The sequence below is a fragment of the Python bivittatus genome, unplaced genomic scaffold, assembly GCF_059951505.1.
Source record: "Python bivittatus isolate LINGU-HERP-01145 unplaced genomic scaffold, Pbiv_v1 ctg000020_np1212, whole genome shotgun sequence".
Taxonomy (NCBI): Eukaryota; Metazoa; Chordata; class Lepidosauria; order Squamata; family Pythonidae; genus Python; species Python bivittatus.
The window spans coordinates 36588313-36604941 of NW_028277030.1; the positions used below are offsets into that span (position 1 = coordinate 36588313).

Here is a 16629-nt window from a genome sequence, read left to right on the forward strand (position 1 = left end):
TTCAGTAATACTTTTTTCTAAGTATAGAAATGGGGGGAATGAACCCATGGGAACAAGCCTTGTTAATAAGGCTTGTTAACAACTAGTATGGTTTGGCTTTATATTAGGACTAAGATTTGTGTGGGTGGGTGTGCTTTACTTTCTCAAAAAAAAAAAAGTTCTAAAACAGTTCATTTATATGCGTAGGGTGCCAATGTTAATATCTTACATTTTCAGTGACAGCTCATTATTTTATGCCATCCTAAAGTTTATAACACATATCCTGTGTTATATAATTGTATTATTTAAAAGCAAGTATCTGCAAAACATTTGTAAAGGAAAGATTAGTGTAGTGGCCAATATCGTCTCAACTGCTGTTCCAAAATGATACAAAGATCATTTATGTTCTGCTTTGGAAGATTCCTTCAGCGAACAGGTAGTCTCACATTTGGTGAACGATGGCTGGGCAAACCTATCAGATTATGGAACTTGTTTTTTAAAAAGTCCATCATATCCTGAGACATAAATTCTCCTCTTACGGTGAGCTCCTCTATTGTTTATGCTCTGTTGCAGGTCAGGGTCTGTTTTGTTGCCTTGCTCTGCAAAATTAGAATTTTGGCTGCCTGATGCAAAGCTTTAGTGAAATGCCCAGAAAGTTATGTAATCAGCTTCCTGAGGAGGTGTAAGTTTGTTTTTTCTGTACTGCCATTTGGAAGAGGCAAAAATACACTTCTCCCTCAAAACTTTCCATTAGTTTTGTTTTTTGGCTTTTGTTGCCATTGTTGTGGTTGTTCACTTTTATATTATTATGGTTGTTTGTACTTGAGGTGTCACAAAGGAGCTTTAGCACTGTTAAAAGAAATTATAACAAATACCACATGTGGAAACTCATTAAAAGGACCAACAATCCCTGAAAACCTTCACAAAATGGCTCTAAGCTGGAATATTGTATGCTAACTCCGTATGTATAGATTGTCCAACAGTCAAAGGATTATACCACCACTGTCTTACTGAGACAAAGGAGTGAATATATTAGGTTGGTAGAGAAGTGGACAGTGATAAAATGTCCTCTTTCTGATAGAGGGGTCTTGTGAAAACTACCGTTGCTGTTGCTTTATCATCATATTTGGAGAAGGAGTGGCAGAAAACAAATTTTTTATAGAAGGGGTAAACAGAAGTATCCACTGGTGTTGCCACTATACAGCCATTGCATTCTGGGATATCCACAGAATAAACTACCATGTGGCTGCATAGGAAGAAATACTTGTTGTCCAGAGACCATTGAATCTGTGATCCCAGATCTTAATGGCAGCTTAACTGAGACCATTTGGGTATGTTTGATTTCTGAGTTTCAGAATACGATCCAGGTTTTGGTGGGAGATACTTTAAGTTCAAGCAGTTGTGGGGACTTCTCTCTTAGTAACTGCTGAAGCCTACACTTTCCAATGTACTTTGAACCTGTCATACTCCTACTACTTGCTGCTGCCTGTTCAGCTGATCTCTTTTAATTGAACAAGAAATGGTAGACATAAACAGGAGTAGCAACTATCTTCTCATTTTGCCTTTTCCCTCAGAATAGTGGAGTGGATTGAGCCAAATATAGGGCAACTAAATGGTTAGCCTATGAGGAGAAGTAGAAGATACTCAAGCAAAGAAGACCTCTGAAGGAAACTTGTTCAGACACTAGAATATTTAGAGAAGAGTCTTCCTCCTCCTCCAATATTTTCTTCCACCCATGTGAATCACTGCTGGTCCTAATGTTATTAATTTAATAATTGTGAACATACATAGTGAGTTAATCTCCTTCATTAAAGAGTATCAGTGATAAGATTTAACACTGGTTAAAACAACAGATGTATTTTCTAATAGCATCTGAATTCAGAAGGAAATATCTCATTATGTCCAAATAGAAAAACACTGTGTCTCCCACTTGTGAGAAAGGTATTTCATTAATGCCTATTTTCTGCTTGTACATTATGTCTGCAGATAAAACAAACTACATCTTATTGATTGCAAGTGTAATAAGATGGTATCATTGCAATGATGTGGCATAACTGTGCTTACACAGGATGTTCCCGTTCTTTTAATAGGTGATAAACATGTTTGGCTTATTTTACCCTTATAAAATTTGCTACTTACAGCAAACAGCTATAATGGATAGGAGTATATTAAGGTGATTTCTAATTTGCCAAATATTTGGGTGGAATGAATGAACTAAGATTACTTGTTATGTGAATCATCTATTTTGTTTTAGAGATTTATATATTCACATTGCTTCTAAAGTAGTTTATAAAGAAAACAATAAATAAAGGTACAGAATACAAGAAAACATAGCAGAAATAAGAACAATAAAACACTGAGAATACTAGAAGAACAAAGGTATTTTTTCCTGTTTGCACCTCACTACAGTCTCTGGGAGAGAATTCAGTATATCAGATGCCACTATTAAAAAAGATCTCTCTGATAACCACCTCAGATGGGGGTGACACGCAGAGGAAAGCACCATCCAGTTGGGGTTGGGACAGTCATTTTGTCAGGTACATGGGTTCTAAGTTATGAAAAAAAACACCAGTGTTGTGCTGATTTTAAATTTAATTGTGTCAGGAAACAGGATTGACCTGATATGCATTACTGAAACCTAGTTGGGGGCAGAGTTTCCCTTTTGGAAATGTGCCCACTTGGGTTTTGTGTGTGGCACCAGCTGCAGCTCTGGAACAGAGGTAGTGGAGTGCCTGTTGTCACCCAAGAGACTCTGGTAACTAGTAGGAGCACTGTCACATAGATAACTGGGTGTGAGTCTTTGTCTGTAAACTTGCATTTTAGGGAGCAGATGAGTTTATTTTTATTTATTAAATTTGTATGCCGCCCATCTCCCCCAACGGGTGACTCTGGGCAGCTCACAATTAAAATCAAAACCCCATAAATAATTAAAATGGATTAATCCATTAAAAATCAACTGTAAAACAAACTTTATACATAAATACTAAAAACATTCAAGATGATGGAGGGCCAGAATCAATTACCGCACAAGCCACTTCCACTGATGCGAGCCCCCATCCAATCCCCAGGCCTTCTGGCATAGCCAGGATTTCACACCTTTCCTGAAGGCCATGAGAGTGGGGGCACACCGCACCCTCAGAGGAAGGCTGTTCCATAGAGCAGGGGCCACCACAGAAAAGGCCCTCTTCTTAGATCCCACCAGTTGAAATTCCTTGACTGGTGGGGTCTGCAACATACCCCTTCTGCCAGACCGAGTGGGGCAGGCTGATATAACAGGGACAAGATGGCTCCTCAGATAACCTGGTCCTGTGCCATGAAGGGCTTTAAAGGTGATAACCAACACCTTGAATTGGACCCAGAAGCAAACTGGCAACCGATGCAGCTCACATAACAGCAGTGTTATATGTGCCCCCTAGGGGCATTCAGAACTGTCTCCGCCGCCACATTCTGCACCAGCTGTAACTTCCGTATACTCTTCAGGGGTGGCCCCACATAGAGTGCATTGCAGTAATCCAACTGGGAGGTGACCAGGGCGTGAGTGACTGTGTGGAGGGCCTCCCAATCGAGGAAGGGGCATAATTGCTGCACAACATGAAGTTGCATGACTCCTCTTCGAGCAGGAGTCGTGAGTCTAGGAGGACCCCCAGATTACGTACTGAGTCTATGTGGGGTAGTGCAACCCTGTCAAGAACGAAAGATGATAAACTCCTAGATCTTGAGGCTCCCTGTACCCACAGCCACTGTGTCTTACCAGGGTTCAGTTGAAACTTGTCCCACATCCAGGCCCCTACAGCCTCCAGGCACTGCGAAAAGGTAGCCACAGTATCACTTAGGTCACCTGGGATGGAGATGTATAATTGAGTATCATCAGCATACTGATGATACTTCATCCCATGGTGCTGGATGATCTCACCCAACGGTTTCATGTAGATGTTAAATAGGAGTGGCGAGAGCACCAAACCCTGAGGCACCCCACAAAGTAGGGGCCGTGGGTTGGACCTCTCGCTCCCTATCAACACAGGTTGGGTTCAGCCTTGGAGAAAGGAGCTGAACCAGCACAGCACTGTGCCATCCAGCCCCAACTCCTGCAGCCGACCCAAAAGGAAACCATGGTTGATGGTATCGAAAGCCGCTGAAAGGTCAAGAAGAGCAAGGATGGATGCACTACCCCATCCCGCTCTCGCCAGAGATCATCCACAAGTGTGACCAATGCTGTTTCTGTCCCATAACCAGGCCTGAAACCAGTTTGCTGCTATTGTTCCAGCCTCTCTGTTGCATAGCTGGTTACCTACCTAAGCTGCTCAATGCTGTGACCAAGTTGGCAGTGGATTTTCCTAAACTTATGGTACTTAGGAATTTCAACTTCCCTTCTTTGGGCTCAGAACCAGAGACAGCTTAGGAGTTCATGGCTGTCATGGCAATCATGGACCTGATCCAAGTTATTGATGGCCCAACTCAATCTTAATGCGTGACCCACAAAAGTGAGGGTCACACTTAAGATCTGGGTTTTGTCTCAGAATTTGATCTAGAGTTGGCATGTTATTGTCCCCCCTTGTGATGGAATTCTCTGTGGCTACTCCTTGGAATTCTCTGTGGCTATTCCCCACTTCAGGGAGAAAGGTTTTATTAAACTAGTCTGCCCCAGGCACTTGATAGACCCAGATGGGTTTTAGAGGGAACTTGGAGTTGTTCCTGAAGCTCTGCTGCATGGCTTGACTGAGGCTTTAGTCCCTGCTTGGAAGGAGCGGGTGATGACAGCCTTGGATTGAATACACCTGTGCAGACACTGTGTTTGTGTGGATTCTGGAGGGCTCTGTGGTTTTCAAAGGAATTCCAGAAGATGAAACAGCAGAAGAGATGCCCAAAGTGTCCCTGGAGGAAAACAAAGAGTGAATTCAACCAAGCCTTTATTAAGGAGTACCTTGTGGCGATAAAAGCAGAGAATGTATTTATTTTTCCATTCTTATTGCATCTGCAGATCACTGGCTGGTAGCCTTCTTTAAGGTGATTTTGTCCCTCCTGGGTAAGGAGGAGCCAGGGGAACCTTTGCAGTGTCACTATGAGGATGAGTCACTCACAGTTGGGCTCTGGCTGTGCAGGTCCCATGCAGTTGTCTGAGAAATGGTCTTGCTTGGTTAGCTGGGAAGACTTTGACCCTGTTAGTCCTCAGGACAGGGTCCTTGGGGCTCGGAGTTCTGCTACCTGTGTTCTAGATCCCTGTCTCTCTAGGTTGACTAAGGCCTTCCAGAAGATGACATGTAGGTAGATGCATGTGGTGGTGAATGCTTCTTTGTGAGAGAGGATGTTCCACCCTACTTTGAAGGAAGTGGTGGTTTGCCCTCAAGAATTTTTGTCCAATCTTTGTGGCCAGTTTCAGGTGGTAGGGAGATTGAGCTGACAGCCCCTCACTTATGGGGTACTGCAGAGGTTGATGCTCTCAACTTCTGTTTCACATCTACATGAAACCACTATGTGAGATCATCTGTCGGTTTGGGGTCAGGTATCAAGATGATACCCAATTATGCATTTTGGTCCTGGGCCACCTAAGTGATGCTATCTAAGTCCCGTCCCAGTGCCTGGAGACTCTGCAGATCTGGACTCTGGAGGACCCTGAAGCAAGCAGATTATCTAGATTCTTTTCAGTCAGGTTTCAAGCTGGGTTATAGTACTGAGATGGCATTGATCATACTTGTGGATGTCATTCCTCACAGATGGAAAGTTAGATAAAATTTAGGGTTAGAAGGCACCATAGTTGATCTATACTATCAGGATTACTGTGTGACACCCTGGCTGCTGGATGTCTGACACCTGTCTGACAAATTAATTTATATATGGAAACCACTTTCTGTATGTACCTACTGCTGGCTAAATGAATATTAAACTCTGCTTGCAGCAAGAACTTAGAAGCATCTAATAATATACTCCTAAACTCGCTCACTAGGCAATACTTTTTACTGAACTCATCTAAAGATGACTTAATGAAAGAAAGTACATACCTAAGTGTGTGGTGCGTAATGTAGTCTTAAAATGCAACTTTATGCATACTTGTTTAGCATTAAGTCTTTGGGGAGTTACTTCTAAGTAAATACACTTTGCGTTGTGATATAACTTCAGTAATACAACATTCTAGTTTTTTTATATTACTTATTGCCTTCTTTTGCAGAACATGAGAGTACGTACTGTAAAAGGACAAGATTATTTCTCCAAGTCAGGGGCAAAATTTCATGGAAAAATGGAACAAAAGTTTCTTCTTGTTGATTGTAAGAAAGTTATGTATGGTACCTATAGGTAAGAATCTATGCATTTGTGTCTCTTCAGTATAAATGAAAATACTGTATTTCTTTCTGCTATTCTGCTTGAGGATTATACAACTTCTGTCATTTAAAAGCGACACAAGCTGTAGTGTGGCATGTTCAGGATAAGGACAGGGTCTGTTTGGGATGTAGGTTTCAGGACTTAAAGATTGTAATGAGTGAACTAGTGGCCTTTGTTGGGGGGAGGGGAGGGAGGCCAGATTGATGAAAGTAGCATTGCAGTGTTAAAGTGCAAGCCCTGCCCTTCTTTTTACATGCTTTATAACATCACGTGCATGTTTGCAGATGCCTCAGTGCTGCTTTCATCTTTCTGATAAAAGTAGGAAAGTCCTGGGGCTGCTGCTGAGCTGTGTCAATAGCATCCCATAATTCCTTCCTCCCCTCACCCCAAAGACAGACAAGCTGAAAAAGTGACTCCTCCCCACTCCAGTAATATCATCCATGTCCCTACCTATGCCTAGTCTGCCCCTAAGACGAGGGGGTGGGGAAGAAGGAAGAATTGAACACACAGACCCTGACATGTTTTTCTACCCATAGTTCAAATTTTTACACAGCTATGTAATTCACTGTGTTTATTTATTTATTTTATTTGTATGCCGCCCATCTCCCCCAACGGGTGACTCTGGGTGACTCACAATTAAAATCAAAAACCCATGAACAATTAAAAGTAATACCACATAATTAAAATCAATTAATCAGTTAAAAGTCAGACTGTAAAACATACCCTATACTGTACATAAATACTAAAAATATTCAAGATGACGGGGGGGGCAAAATCAATTACCGCACAAGCAACATCCACTGATGCGAGCCCCCATCCAACCCCCAGGCCTTCTGGCATAGCCAGGATTTCACACCTTTTCTGAAGGCCATGAGAGTGGGGGCACACCGCACCCTCAGAGGAAGGCTGCTCCACAGAACGGAGGCCACCACAGAAAAGGCCCTCTTCTTAGATCCCACCAGTCGAAATTCCTTGACTGGTGGGGTCTGCAACATGTCCCTTCTGCCAGATCGAGTGGGGCAGGCTGATATAACAGAGACGAGACAGCTCCTCAGATAACCTGGTCCTGTGCCATGAAGGGCTTTAAAGGTGATAACCAACACCTTGAATTGGACCCGGAAGCAAACCGGCAACCAATGCAGCTCGCGTAACAACGGTGTTATATGTGCCCCCCTGGGGGCATTCAGAACTGTCTGTGCCACTGCATTCTGCACCAGCTGTAGCTTCCAGATACTCTTCAGGGGTAGCCCCATGTAGAGTGCATTGCAGTAATCCAACTGGGAGGTGACCAGGCATGAGTGGCTGTGTGGAGGGCCTCCCAATCGAGGAGAGCCTCCCAATCCTAACTGCCGCAGAACATGAAGTTGCATAAAGGCCCTCCTAGCCACAACTACCACCTGCTCTTCAAACAGGAGGACCCCAAGATTACGCAGTGAGTCTGTCTGGGGTAGTGCAACCCTGTCAAGAACCAAAGATGAGAAACTCCTAGATTTTGAGGCTCCCTGTACCAACAGCCACTGCGTCTTACTAGGGTTCAGTTGAAGCCTGTTGTCCCACATCCAGGCCCCTACAGCCTCCAGGCACTGCGAAAAGGTAGCCACAGCATCACTTAGGTCACCTGGGATGGAGATGTATAATTGAGTATCATCAGCATACTGATGATACCTCATCCCATGGTGCCGGATAATCTCACCCAATGGTTTCATGTAGATGTTAAATAGGAGTGGCGAGAGCACCAAACCCTGAGGCACCCCACAAAGTAGGGGCCATGGGTTGGGCCTGTCGCTCCCTATCAACACAGGTTGGGTTCAGTCTTGGAGAAAGGAGCTGAACCAGCACAGCACTGTGCCACCCAGCCCCAACTCCTGCAGCCGACCCAAAAGGATACCATGGTCAATGGTATCGAAAGCCACTGAAAGGTCAAGAAGAGGAAGGATTGATGCACCAGCCCATCCCGCTCTCATCAGAGATCATCCACAAGTCCAACCAATGCTGTTTCTGTCTTATAACCGGGCCTGAAACCTGACTGATAGGGGTCCAGATAATCCGTTTCCTCCAGGATCCTCTGAAGCTGCCGTGCGACCACCTTTTCCACCACCTTTCCTAGAAAGGGAAGGTGGGAGACTGGACGAAAATTGTCCAGAAGGTTGGGATCTAGCAACGGTTTCTTGAGGAGGGGGCGAACCAAAGCCTCCTTGAAAGGCTTCGGGAACACCCCCTCCTGCAAGGATGAATTGACCACCGCCAGTACCCACCCTAAAGTCACCTCCTTGGTGGCTTTAACCAACCAGGAGGGACAAGGATCCAAGGTATTTTGGGGCAAGTTGTCTTTTTGCCTAACATAACTCTTTTTAATAGGTGATAATTCATAGATAGTAATGATGACACTTTTTATCAGGCATTAGAAAGCTCAGACCAGCTGTCCTGAGACATTCTACTCTCCAGTGCAGAACTGATCAAGTGCATTATCTATTTTGCTTCAGTTGTGTCCACATTGCACAGATTAATCAAAATAAAACTGTCCCTTCCCCCTCAGTTTCCCAGTGTTATGAGAAAAGAGGTAAAAAGATAAAAGAAAAACAGTAAAAATCAGACCTTCCTCTTATTTAATTCCATTGTTCCATGTCCTGCAATCTTAAACAAAAGAAGACAGGTGTTAACTTTCTATATAATATCATTTCGGGTATTTCAAGAGTACTTTTATATCCCTTCCATTGCTTTAGCTCAAGGCCAAATATATCCATTCATTCCATCTACTAATGCAGCTAGTTCTGTACCTCTCAAAGGAATTTATTATCTTTGTAATACCATAGGAGGATCCTTTGATAATACTTTTGTGCAATCGGAAACAATTAGAACTTAAAAAAGCAGTAAATTATATAAATGTGTATTAGTTTTATATCATTATATATCATTATATATTATATTAATATCATACCCCCAAGATTAGATTGGTCCCAACTCTGTCAGCCTTTTTGAAAGCCTTGAAGACCTGGATGTGTTCCTGATCATGGGGGTTGAACGGTGAATGCAGGCCTGTGAGGTTAAGCTGTGGGCTGTTTTTTACCTTGGTGGTTATTATATATATTGTAGTTTTTATGTTCTTAATGTATTTTTATATGTTGCTAGCCACCCAGACTCTCTATGGAAAGATGGGCACCCATATAAATCAAACAGACACACAAAATAAGTATACTGCAGTATTTCTTCAGATCTGTGATTCCTAATTTGCAGCTGCTTTTGTAACATTTCTATATGGCAGAGAAGCAGTAGCATCTGGGGAGATAAAAAAAGTCACAAACATGATCAAAACCTTACCCTTCTTGTATTTCCATTGATGTTGCACACGTGTACAAAGTGGTGGGGCTTCAGTCTCAAAGTCATGACTGTCATCTTGACTTTTATGACCTCTCCCTCTCCATTCTGCTGCAGAGAAGATAAGGGGAACAAGAGTTCCTTACCTTAAGATTTTTCCATATAATATTCTGGGGAAGCGTCAAAAAATGATGTGCAAATAGTACTCCAGACATCAAGCCTTCAGCCTAAGGTTAAAATAGTTGGTAATGTCTTTTTTTCAGGCATCAGCTGGTTTAAGAGGCACTTTAAGGAGTCAACCCTTAATGCAGGAGTCCCTTTTTAAAGCTTGTGTAGAGTTTGATTGTTTTAATTAGTAACAAAGAGATGCTGTGCTCAGGCTTACATGCAAGTCCTACTGAGTGCATATTTAGTTGATGCATTAGAGTTGGATTGTAAACAAATATGACAGTTTTTGGTTTACAGTGCTAACTATATCAAATATTTATGCTAAATCAATTATTTTTTAGGATTCTGTCTCACAACTAAATTATAGAAGTAGTGTTGGACCAATTTATACACTTGTTAAATAATGCAGACAAATTAATTGTAGAACAAATTCTTTTTGGTTAGACGTACCCTAACAAAACGCCAATGTTTTAAAAATAATAGAGCTTCCTTTTGGAAAATATTGATGTTTTGATGATAACTATAATTATCTACCCCATGTACTCTTGATAGTTATTTAGAGTAGTGGAAATATATTATATTTGATCATTATATCCATTGTATAGTCCACATGGTTATCAACATGAAATTATTTTTCATTTTCATTTTAACATCTGAACTATATTTTAGCCTCTTGGTTATCAGGAATATCTTTTTGCTAGTGAGGTTTTCAGATTGCTATTTTGGGTTCGTTCATAACTTCCCTTTGGAGATTTTGACCTCTGAATGTAGTACTTACAAAACAAAAACCTGTCATAAATATATCACAAAAGTTTTTATCTGTTTCTGATTTAAATGGTTAATTATCCTTTTTTTTTTTTTTTTAACTTTCAGCTTTATGTGGTCATTTGAAAAAGCCAATCTCAGTATGGTCCAGATAATCACAGGACAACTTGTTGAATCATTTGATGAAGAATTTAGGACATTGTATGCCCGCTCTTCTGTTCCCAGTTCATTTGCTCCAGAATTAGTTAGAATCAATAGCTGCCGAACACTCTGGGAAAATGAAGCTTACCAGCATTCGCGTTCTTCTTTAGCTTCAATTTCTAGTCAGCGTAACCCTTCTGGGTGGCAAGAGAAAATTCACAATTTAGATTCCAGCTTTCTGAAAACACGAGGTACTGCTAGATATGGAATAAATGAAAATGACAAGTTCAATACTAGAAATCAGCTATTTCATAAAACACAGTTTGCTCCAGGTTTTCATATGCAGAATAGAATACAGCAGTATCAGCCCAACGAAGTAAATGAACATTGGAAAAGACACAGTTATGCAGGGGAGAAACCAGAAAGGACTCCTTATTTGATGCTCAGTAGAACAACTAATCGAGCAAATAATCCACCAAACATTTGGAAAGTACCATCTGATAGTCTCAGTATTGTATCTTCATTGCACGGAAGCTATACAAATCACAAAGTGCCTCAGCAGAGCTTAGCTGATCGATTTCCACAGCCAAAGCTCAATATTGCAGACAGGAACTCGATTGTACGGAGATCTTTCAACGGAACTGACAGTCATATCCGTTTTCTCCAGCAGAGAATGCCAACACTTGAACGTACCACAAAATCTTTTCTACGTAACTGGCGCATTGAATCGTATTTAAATGATCAGTCAGATTTTCCAGCGGATTCAAATGGTTCAGGGATAGGCGATACTTATGATGCAGCAGATAATATCAAAGCCCATGCCCTTTATGCTCATTCTCGGCTTCGCTCCTCGTTTGTTTTCAAGCCAACGCTGCCAGAACAGAAAGAAGTAAACAGCTGTGCAAGTTCTTCCAATTCAACTATCATTGGTTCAGAGGGCAGTGAAACACCTAAAGCAACACCCAATCATATTCCTAAACAGGAAGATGAAATTGTTAATACTAAGGTAGAACCAAACACTAATGTCCCACTGGAGCCTGATATAGTAAAGAATCATAATTTGCAGATTTCAGAAGATATAAAACCAAGTGTAACACCACCTATCATTAAGGAGAAACCTCCTTACCTATATTCATCTCTAAACAGAAGGAGACCAGAATTTCTAAAGAATCATCAAAATGAAAATATATTGAAAAGGCGAAGTTTTCCTATGTTTGATCATTCAAAATCTATTATGGATCGCGGAGATAACAAAGAGGCATCCAGTTATGTCTATAGTACATTAAACAGGAGTAGATTGAGGCATGCAACAGCTATGAAGCCCCCTTTGGAGGACAGCCTTAAAAACTCTAAAAGCTTGCACAGTGTGGCAAATCATGTGTCAGATGAGAATAAAACCCACAAAGTTGAACCAAAAGGCTCATCTACTACCAAGGCTGTTTCTGTAGCTGCACTAGCTGAATCTAGCAAAGAAGAGCCTAATAAAGATGCCTCATTAAAGAAAGAGAATAAGAATTCCCCAAGTTTCCTGAAAAAGGGATCACAGAAACTAAGGTCATTGTTGAATCTTACACCAGAAAAGAAGGAAAATTTGTCCAAAAACAAAACTCCTGCCTTCTACAGAATGTGTAGCAGTTCTGACACTTTGACATCAGAATATGACGAAAATCAAAAGCCCAAAATTTCTGAAACAAAGATAGATTGTTCTCCAAGAAGGAAAAGAACCTCCTCATCAAATTCACAAGGGAGCCTACATAAGAGTAAAGAAGATGTTGCCATAAGGCCTAAATCCCCCAAGTCTCCTAAGACTCCCAAATCTCCCAAGCCCCCGAAGTCTCCAAAATCTCTAAAAGCTCCATCTGATGAAAATACTAAAAGAAGTCCTACTGTGAAACCCTTGGAAAGTATCCTGTTAGAAGTACCTCCAGGTGACTCATCTGCTCCCAGATTTAACACAGAACAAATTCAGTACCAAGATGTCAGAGAGTTACATACAAACACAAGCCGTGAGCGAGTAGCCCTGCCTGCTCCTGCCGCAGTTCCTCCACAAAGGAACAGTGCCCCAAGCTCTCGCCTGTCCAGCACGAAGCCTCACGAGGAGCTGATGCGGCCTCGCTTGAGTGAAAGGCGGGTTTATAGTCGCTTTGAACCATTCTGCAAAATGGAAAACTCAGCTCAGCCAATGAGCAACACAGCCAAAGCCAGCGCTCAACTGCCAGAGGCAAATAGCAAGGCCACCCATCATAATTACGGAAGGAGCAATCAGGTGGCTAGTTACAATCCTAGTTTATACCATCCATTGCATCCAAACGAAAACAAGTTTCGAGGAATTATGCAAAAGTTTGGGAATTTTTTGTATAAAAACAAGTGAAACCTAGATATGGGATCTTTTAAAAACCTTTCAGTGTTGTAAATACTTAACAAATTAGACTGATGGGCAGCTTTCGTAAAGCTTAACTATAGTTATTGCAGAACACTGCCATATATGTATATAATAATCATTCCAAAACATTGGCTTGATGGAAGTTTTGGAATTGGGTTTTTATGTATTTGTATATTGAATTTGAGATGTGCTCAAATTCACCTTGATGTTGCGTCTTTTAAAATGATCATAATAAAAATATGGCATAACAAGCCAAAGAAAACATTTGAACTCCAGTCACAAAAAGGCCACTTGCAACATTTCAGGATATTTCCTCCTTTTTTTCATAATAAATGCTCATTTGTTACTCATCATATAGTCTATCTGCTTTTCAGTTTGGCTTTCTCTAGAGGAAATGCATTCTTTAACATTGCATATGATACATTTTTTGTGTTGGAAGTGCAAAAATTCTTCTCTTGCCTAGCTCAAATCTTCAGTAGCAGCCACATGTAGATCATGTGCAAACTCACCAGTTATGACTTAGCATTACTTACGAATCAAGCCACCACAACTTTTTCAACAAACTGTTTAAAAAATCTGCCTTAATATTTTATGTGAATACTGCTGACTGGGTGCTCAGGAAATTCTCATGGGCTTACCATTTTATCCTTCTTCTCACATGTGTATTCTCTGTTCCTGATTTTCTCTAACCATACTTTCCAGTTGCCAAACTGGAATTAATAGCTTCTAATGCCTCATGACACGGCTTGCAAGTTTTCAAACGAGTTAACCACAATTGGCCATTTCGCAAATCACCGCCAAACTAGTGTTAGGGGAAAGAGGAAGTTAGGGAATCCACGTGCAAAGAGGAGGTAACTACCAACTCATCTCCAAACGAGATTCTTTGGCTTAGGTGATTGTTTTATACAACCTGAATATGGCTGGAAGATATTTAATTACTCCCATTGCCTTTTCAGCATTTATGTATTTTGTGTAGTCAAGGGCAGGATTGTTTTCAACCCCACAGTCAGAAGACACGTATGCAACTTCTAACGGGTGACCCAAGACCTCTGTCCTCTCTTAATCAACTAGTGATGCTGTTGCTGCTGTCAGATTCTTGAAAAGCCCTAATTTTAGAAGGTCTCACAAGCACAGAGTTTTTTCCACGTCTATAACAACACTGCTTTATGATCACTGGGCCTTGTAAAAATATGGTGTTTTAGGAGATGAGTCTTTTAATTTAAAGGGTGTGACTACAGAATCCTGTAAGAGTAGAAGCCAAGCCAGGACACTGAATGCTTTGGCAACATAAATGGGCAAGGGTAGGTTTTAACCTTAATATTCTCAACTCCCCTGAGGCTTTTGTATGTGCCCGCGTCCATGTATGTGAGCGTCAAATTCAGTGGTATTAAATTCTGAGTAAATCTTACACATTTAAATGTTTGCAGATAGCTGAGTTGTAGCAGAGATTGTAATCACAAATTCCACTGACGAGTTAGTTGAAACAGAAACCTTATTTTAAAATGACATTCTGCACTTTTGCACCGAGGCATTAAATACATGGTCTTCAATACCTCAGAGTTTAAACATTAACAACTTATATATTGATTAACCACTTACATATTGTTTACATGAATACCATTTGTATTAAAGTATTTTCTTTAATCCGATAGTGTGCCAACCATACTGATAACTAGAAGTTCCTCTGCAGTTCAAAAGCACATGGAAGAAAAATCCCCATGTATGTTTCTGACACTTTCCCTAAAACATAAAAAAACCCAGAGTTCTCTTCATAAATGGTATGTTGCCAACCATTTGCTTGTAAATCTAGACCAGTGTAAATTCCATAGGATTGCATTATATTCAAAATTCCCCTAATAAATTTTATGCTAACTTAAAAGATTTTTTTTGTTTTCTTTTTCTCTTTTACAATGATTCAAATGCCAAAAGAGACTTTTCTGTTTGTAAAATAAGAACCAAATCGAATTGAATTACCTCATTTGGTATACCATTACAATATATTGTTACAGTGGACACGCAGTGGGAAAGCTATTAAAGAACCACAAATGAAATCCTAATAAATGCAAGTGAAAAATGCTTAATTATCTTCTTTTAAAAAAAAATGAATACAAAGAACAGAAATCAAATCACAACTGTTTTGTGATGGGAAGGAAGAAGATGCATAGGTGCAACTATCCTTAATCTCCTAGATCAGTGTTGTCCAAACTTGGCCACTTTAAGATGAATGGACTTCAACTCCCAGAATTCCCCAGCCAGCATGGCTGGCTGGGGAATTCTGGGAGTTGAAGTCCACTCATCTTAAAGTGGCCAAGCTTGGATAACACTGTCCTAGATCTTTCAGTGCCTTTTGATGTCAACCATAGTGCCTTCTGGACCACCTGTGAGGGTTAGGAATTGGGGGAGATGATGTTATGCTGGTTTTGCTCCTACCTGAGCAGTCAGGTCCAAATAATAGTTGAGGGGGCACTTTGTTATGGAGTGCCTGATGGCTCAGGCCTCTTCGCCATCTTGATTAATATCTACATAAAACTAGAATGAGTGTTAAATCATCCTTTGGATGGGCCATTGTTTGCTTCAGGTGAGGTATTGTCAACATACAGATGACACCTACCTGTGCATCTGCATCCCAGGCCTGTTAAGAGATGTGATGTGGGTCATGACCAGGATTCTGGAAGCTGTCATTTGAATGGAAAAACAGCCTCAGACTCAGAGCAGCTATCGATTCAGGGAGCAACTGATTGCAGGCTTGCACCATATTTGGCCCTTGATGAGGTGGTGCTCAGCCAGAAAGAGCAGGTTTACAATCTGGGCCTCCTAGACTTATGCTCCTACTCAAAGAGCAGGCAGAGACCATAGCTAGGGGGACTTCTGCACAGCTATGACTGGTGAGATGGTTGCAGCCTTATATGAAGCAGGATGCACTGAGGACAGTCGCTCATGTCCTTGTCATCTCTAGATTAGATTCCATACCTTACTCTACATGGGACTGTACTCTACATGGAAAGTTCAGCTGGTCCAGAATGTGTTCTCAGTGGTCAGTCTTGATACTGCTATGTTATACCTCTGCTGCAGGATCTGCTCTGGTTCCCAATAGTGCACTTCAAGGTGCTGGTTGCAGTCATATAAAAACTATATGGCTCAGGACCTGGGTAACTTACAGGCTGCCTTTCCTCAATAGTTTCTCTGCATCCTTTTCACCTACCAGGAAGAGGCCTGAGTGTGGGCATTCTCCATAGCAGCTCCTCTACTCTGGAAGAGCTTGTCCTGAAGCAAGGATGGGGCCCCCCTCCTGGCTTTTTGGAAGCAGGTGAAAACATGGCTGTTCCAGAAAACCTTTGAGGATTAATTATAACCAGTGTCACCATGTTGAACAATTTTAGGTTGCTATTTTTAATATTATTTGGAAAGTAGGTTTTAGATTTTATTATTTTAAGAAATTATAATACGGATTTTTATATTGTATTTTTACACTAAGTTCTGTAAGGTGCCTGGAGTCCATTAGGTTTCTGGCTATAGACAGATTACATTAATAAATCGTAATAAAATGATAAATAGGTTACTAG

At 41.1% G+C, this 16629-nt stretch overlaps 1 protein-coding gene across 1 annotated transcript in view; it reads left to right on the top strand.

Annotated features, from left to right (window-relative positions):
* The window catches only part of SACK1B (scaffolding CK1 anchoring protein B), a 48448-nt gene extending 35029 nt beyond the window's left edge, over nt 1–13419 (top strand). The window contains exons 4-5 of the mRNA XM_007434770.4: nt 6143–6267; nt 10651–13419. Of these exons, the coding sequence (XP_007434832.1) occupies nt 6143–6267; nt 10651–13054 (2529 nt within the window). The 3' untranslated portion in view covers nt 13055–13419. The remainder of the gene's footprint in view (nt 1–6142; nt 6268–10650) is intronic.
* The last annotated feature ends 3210 nt before the right edge of the window (nt 13420–16629 follow it).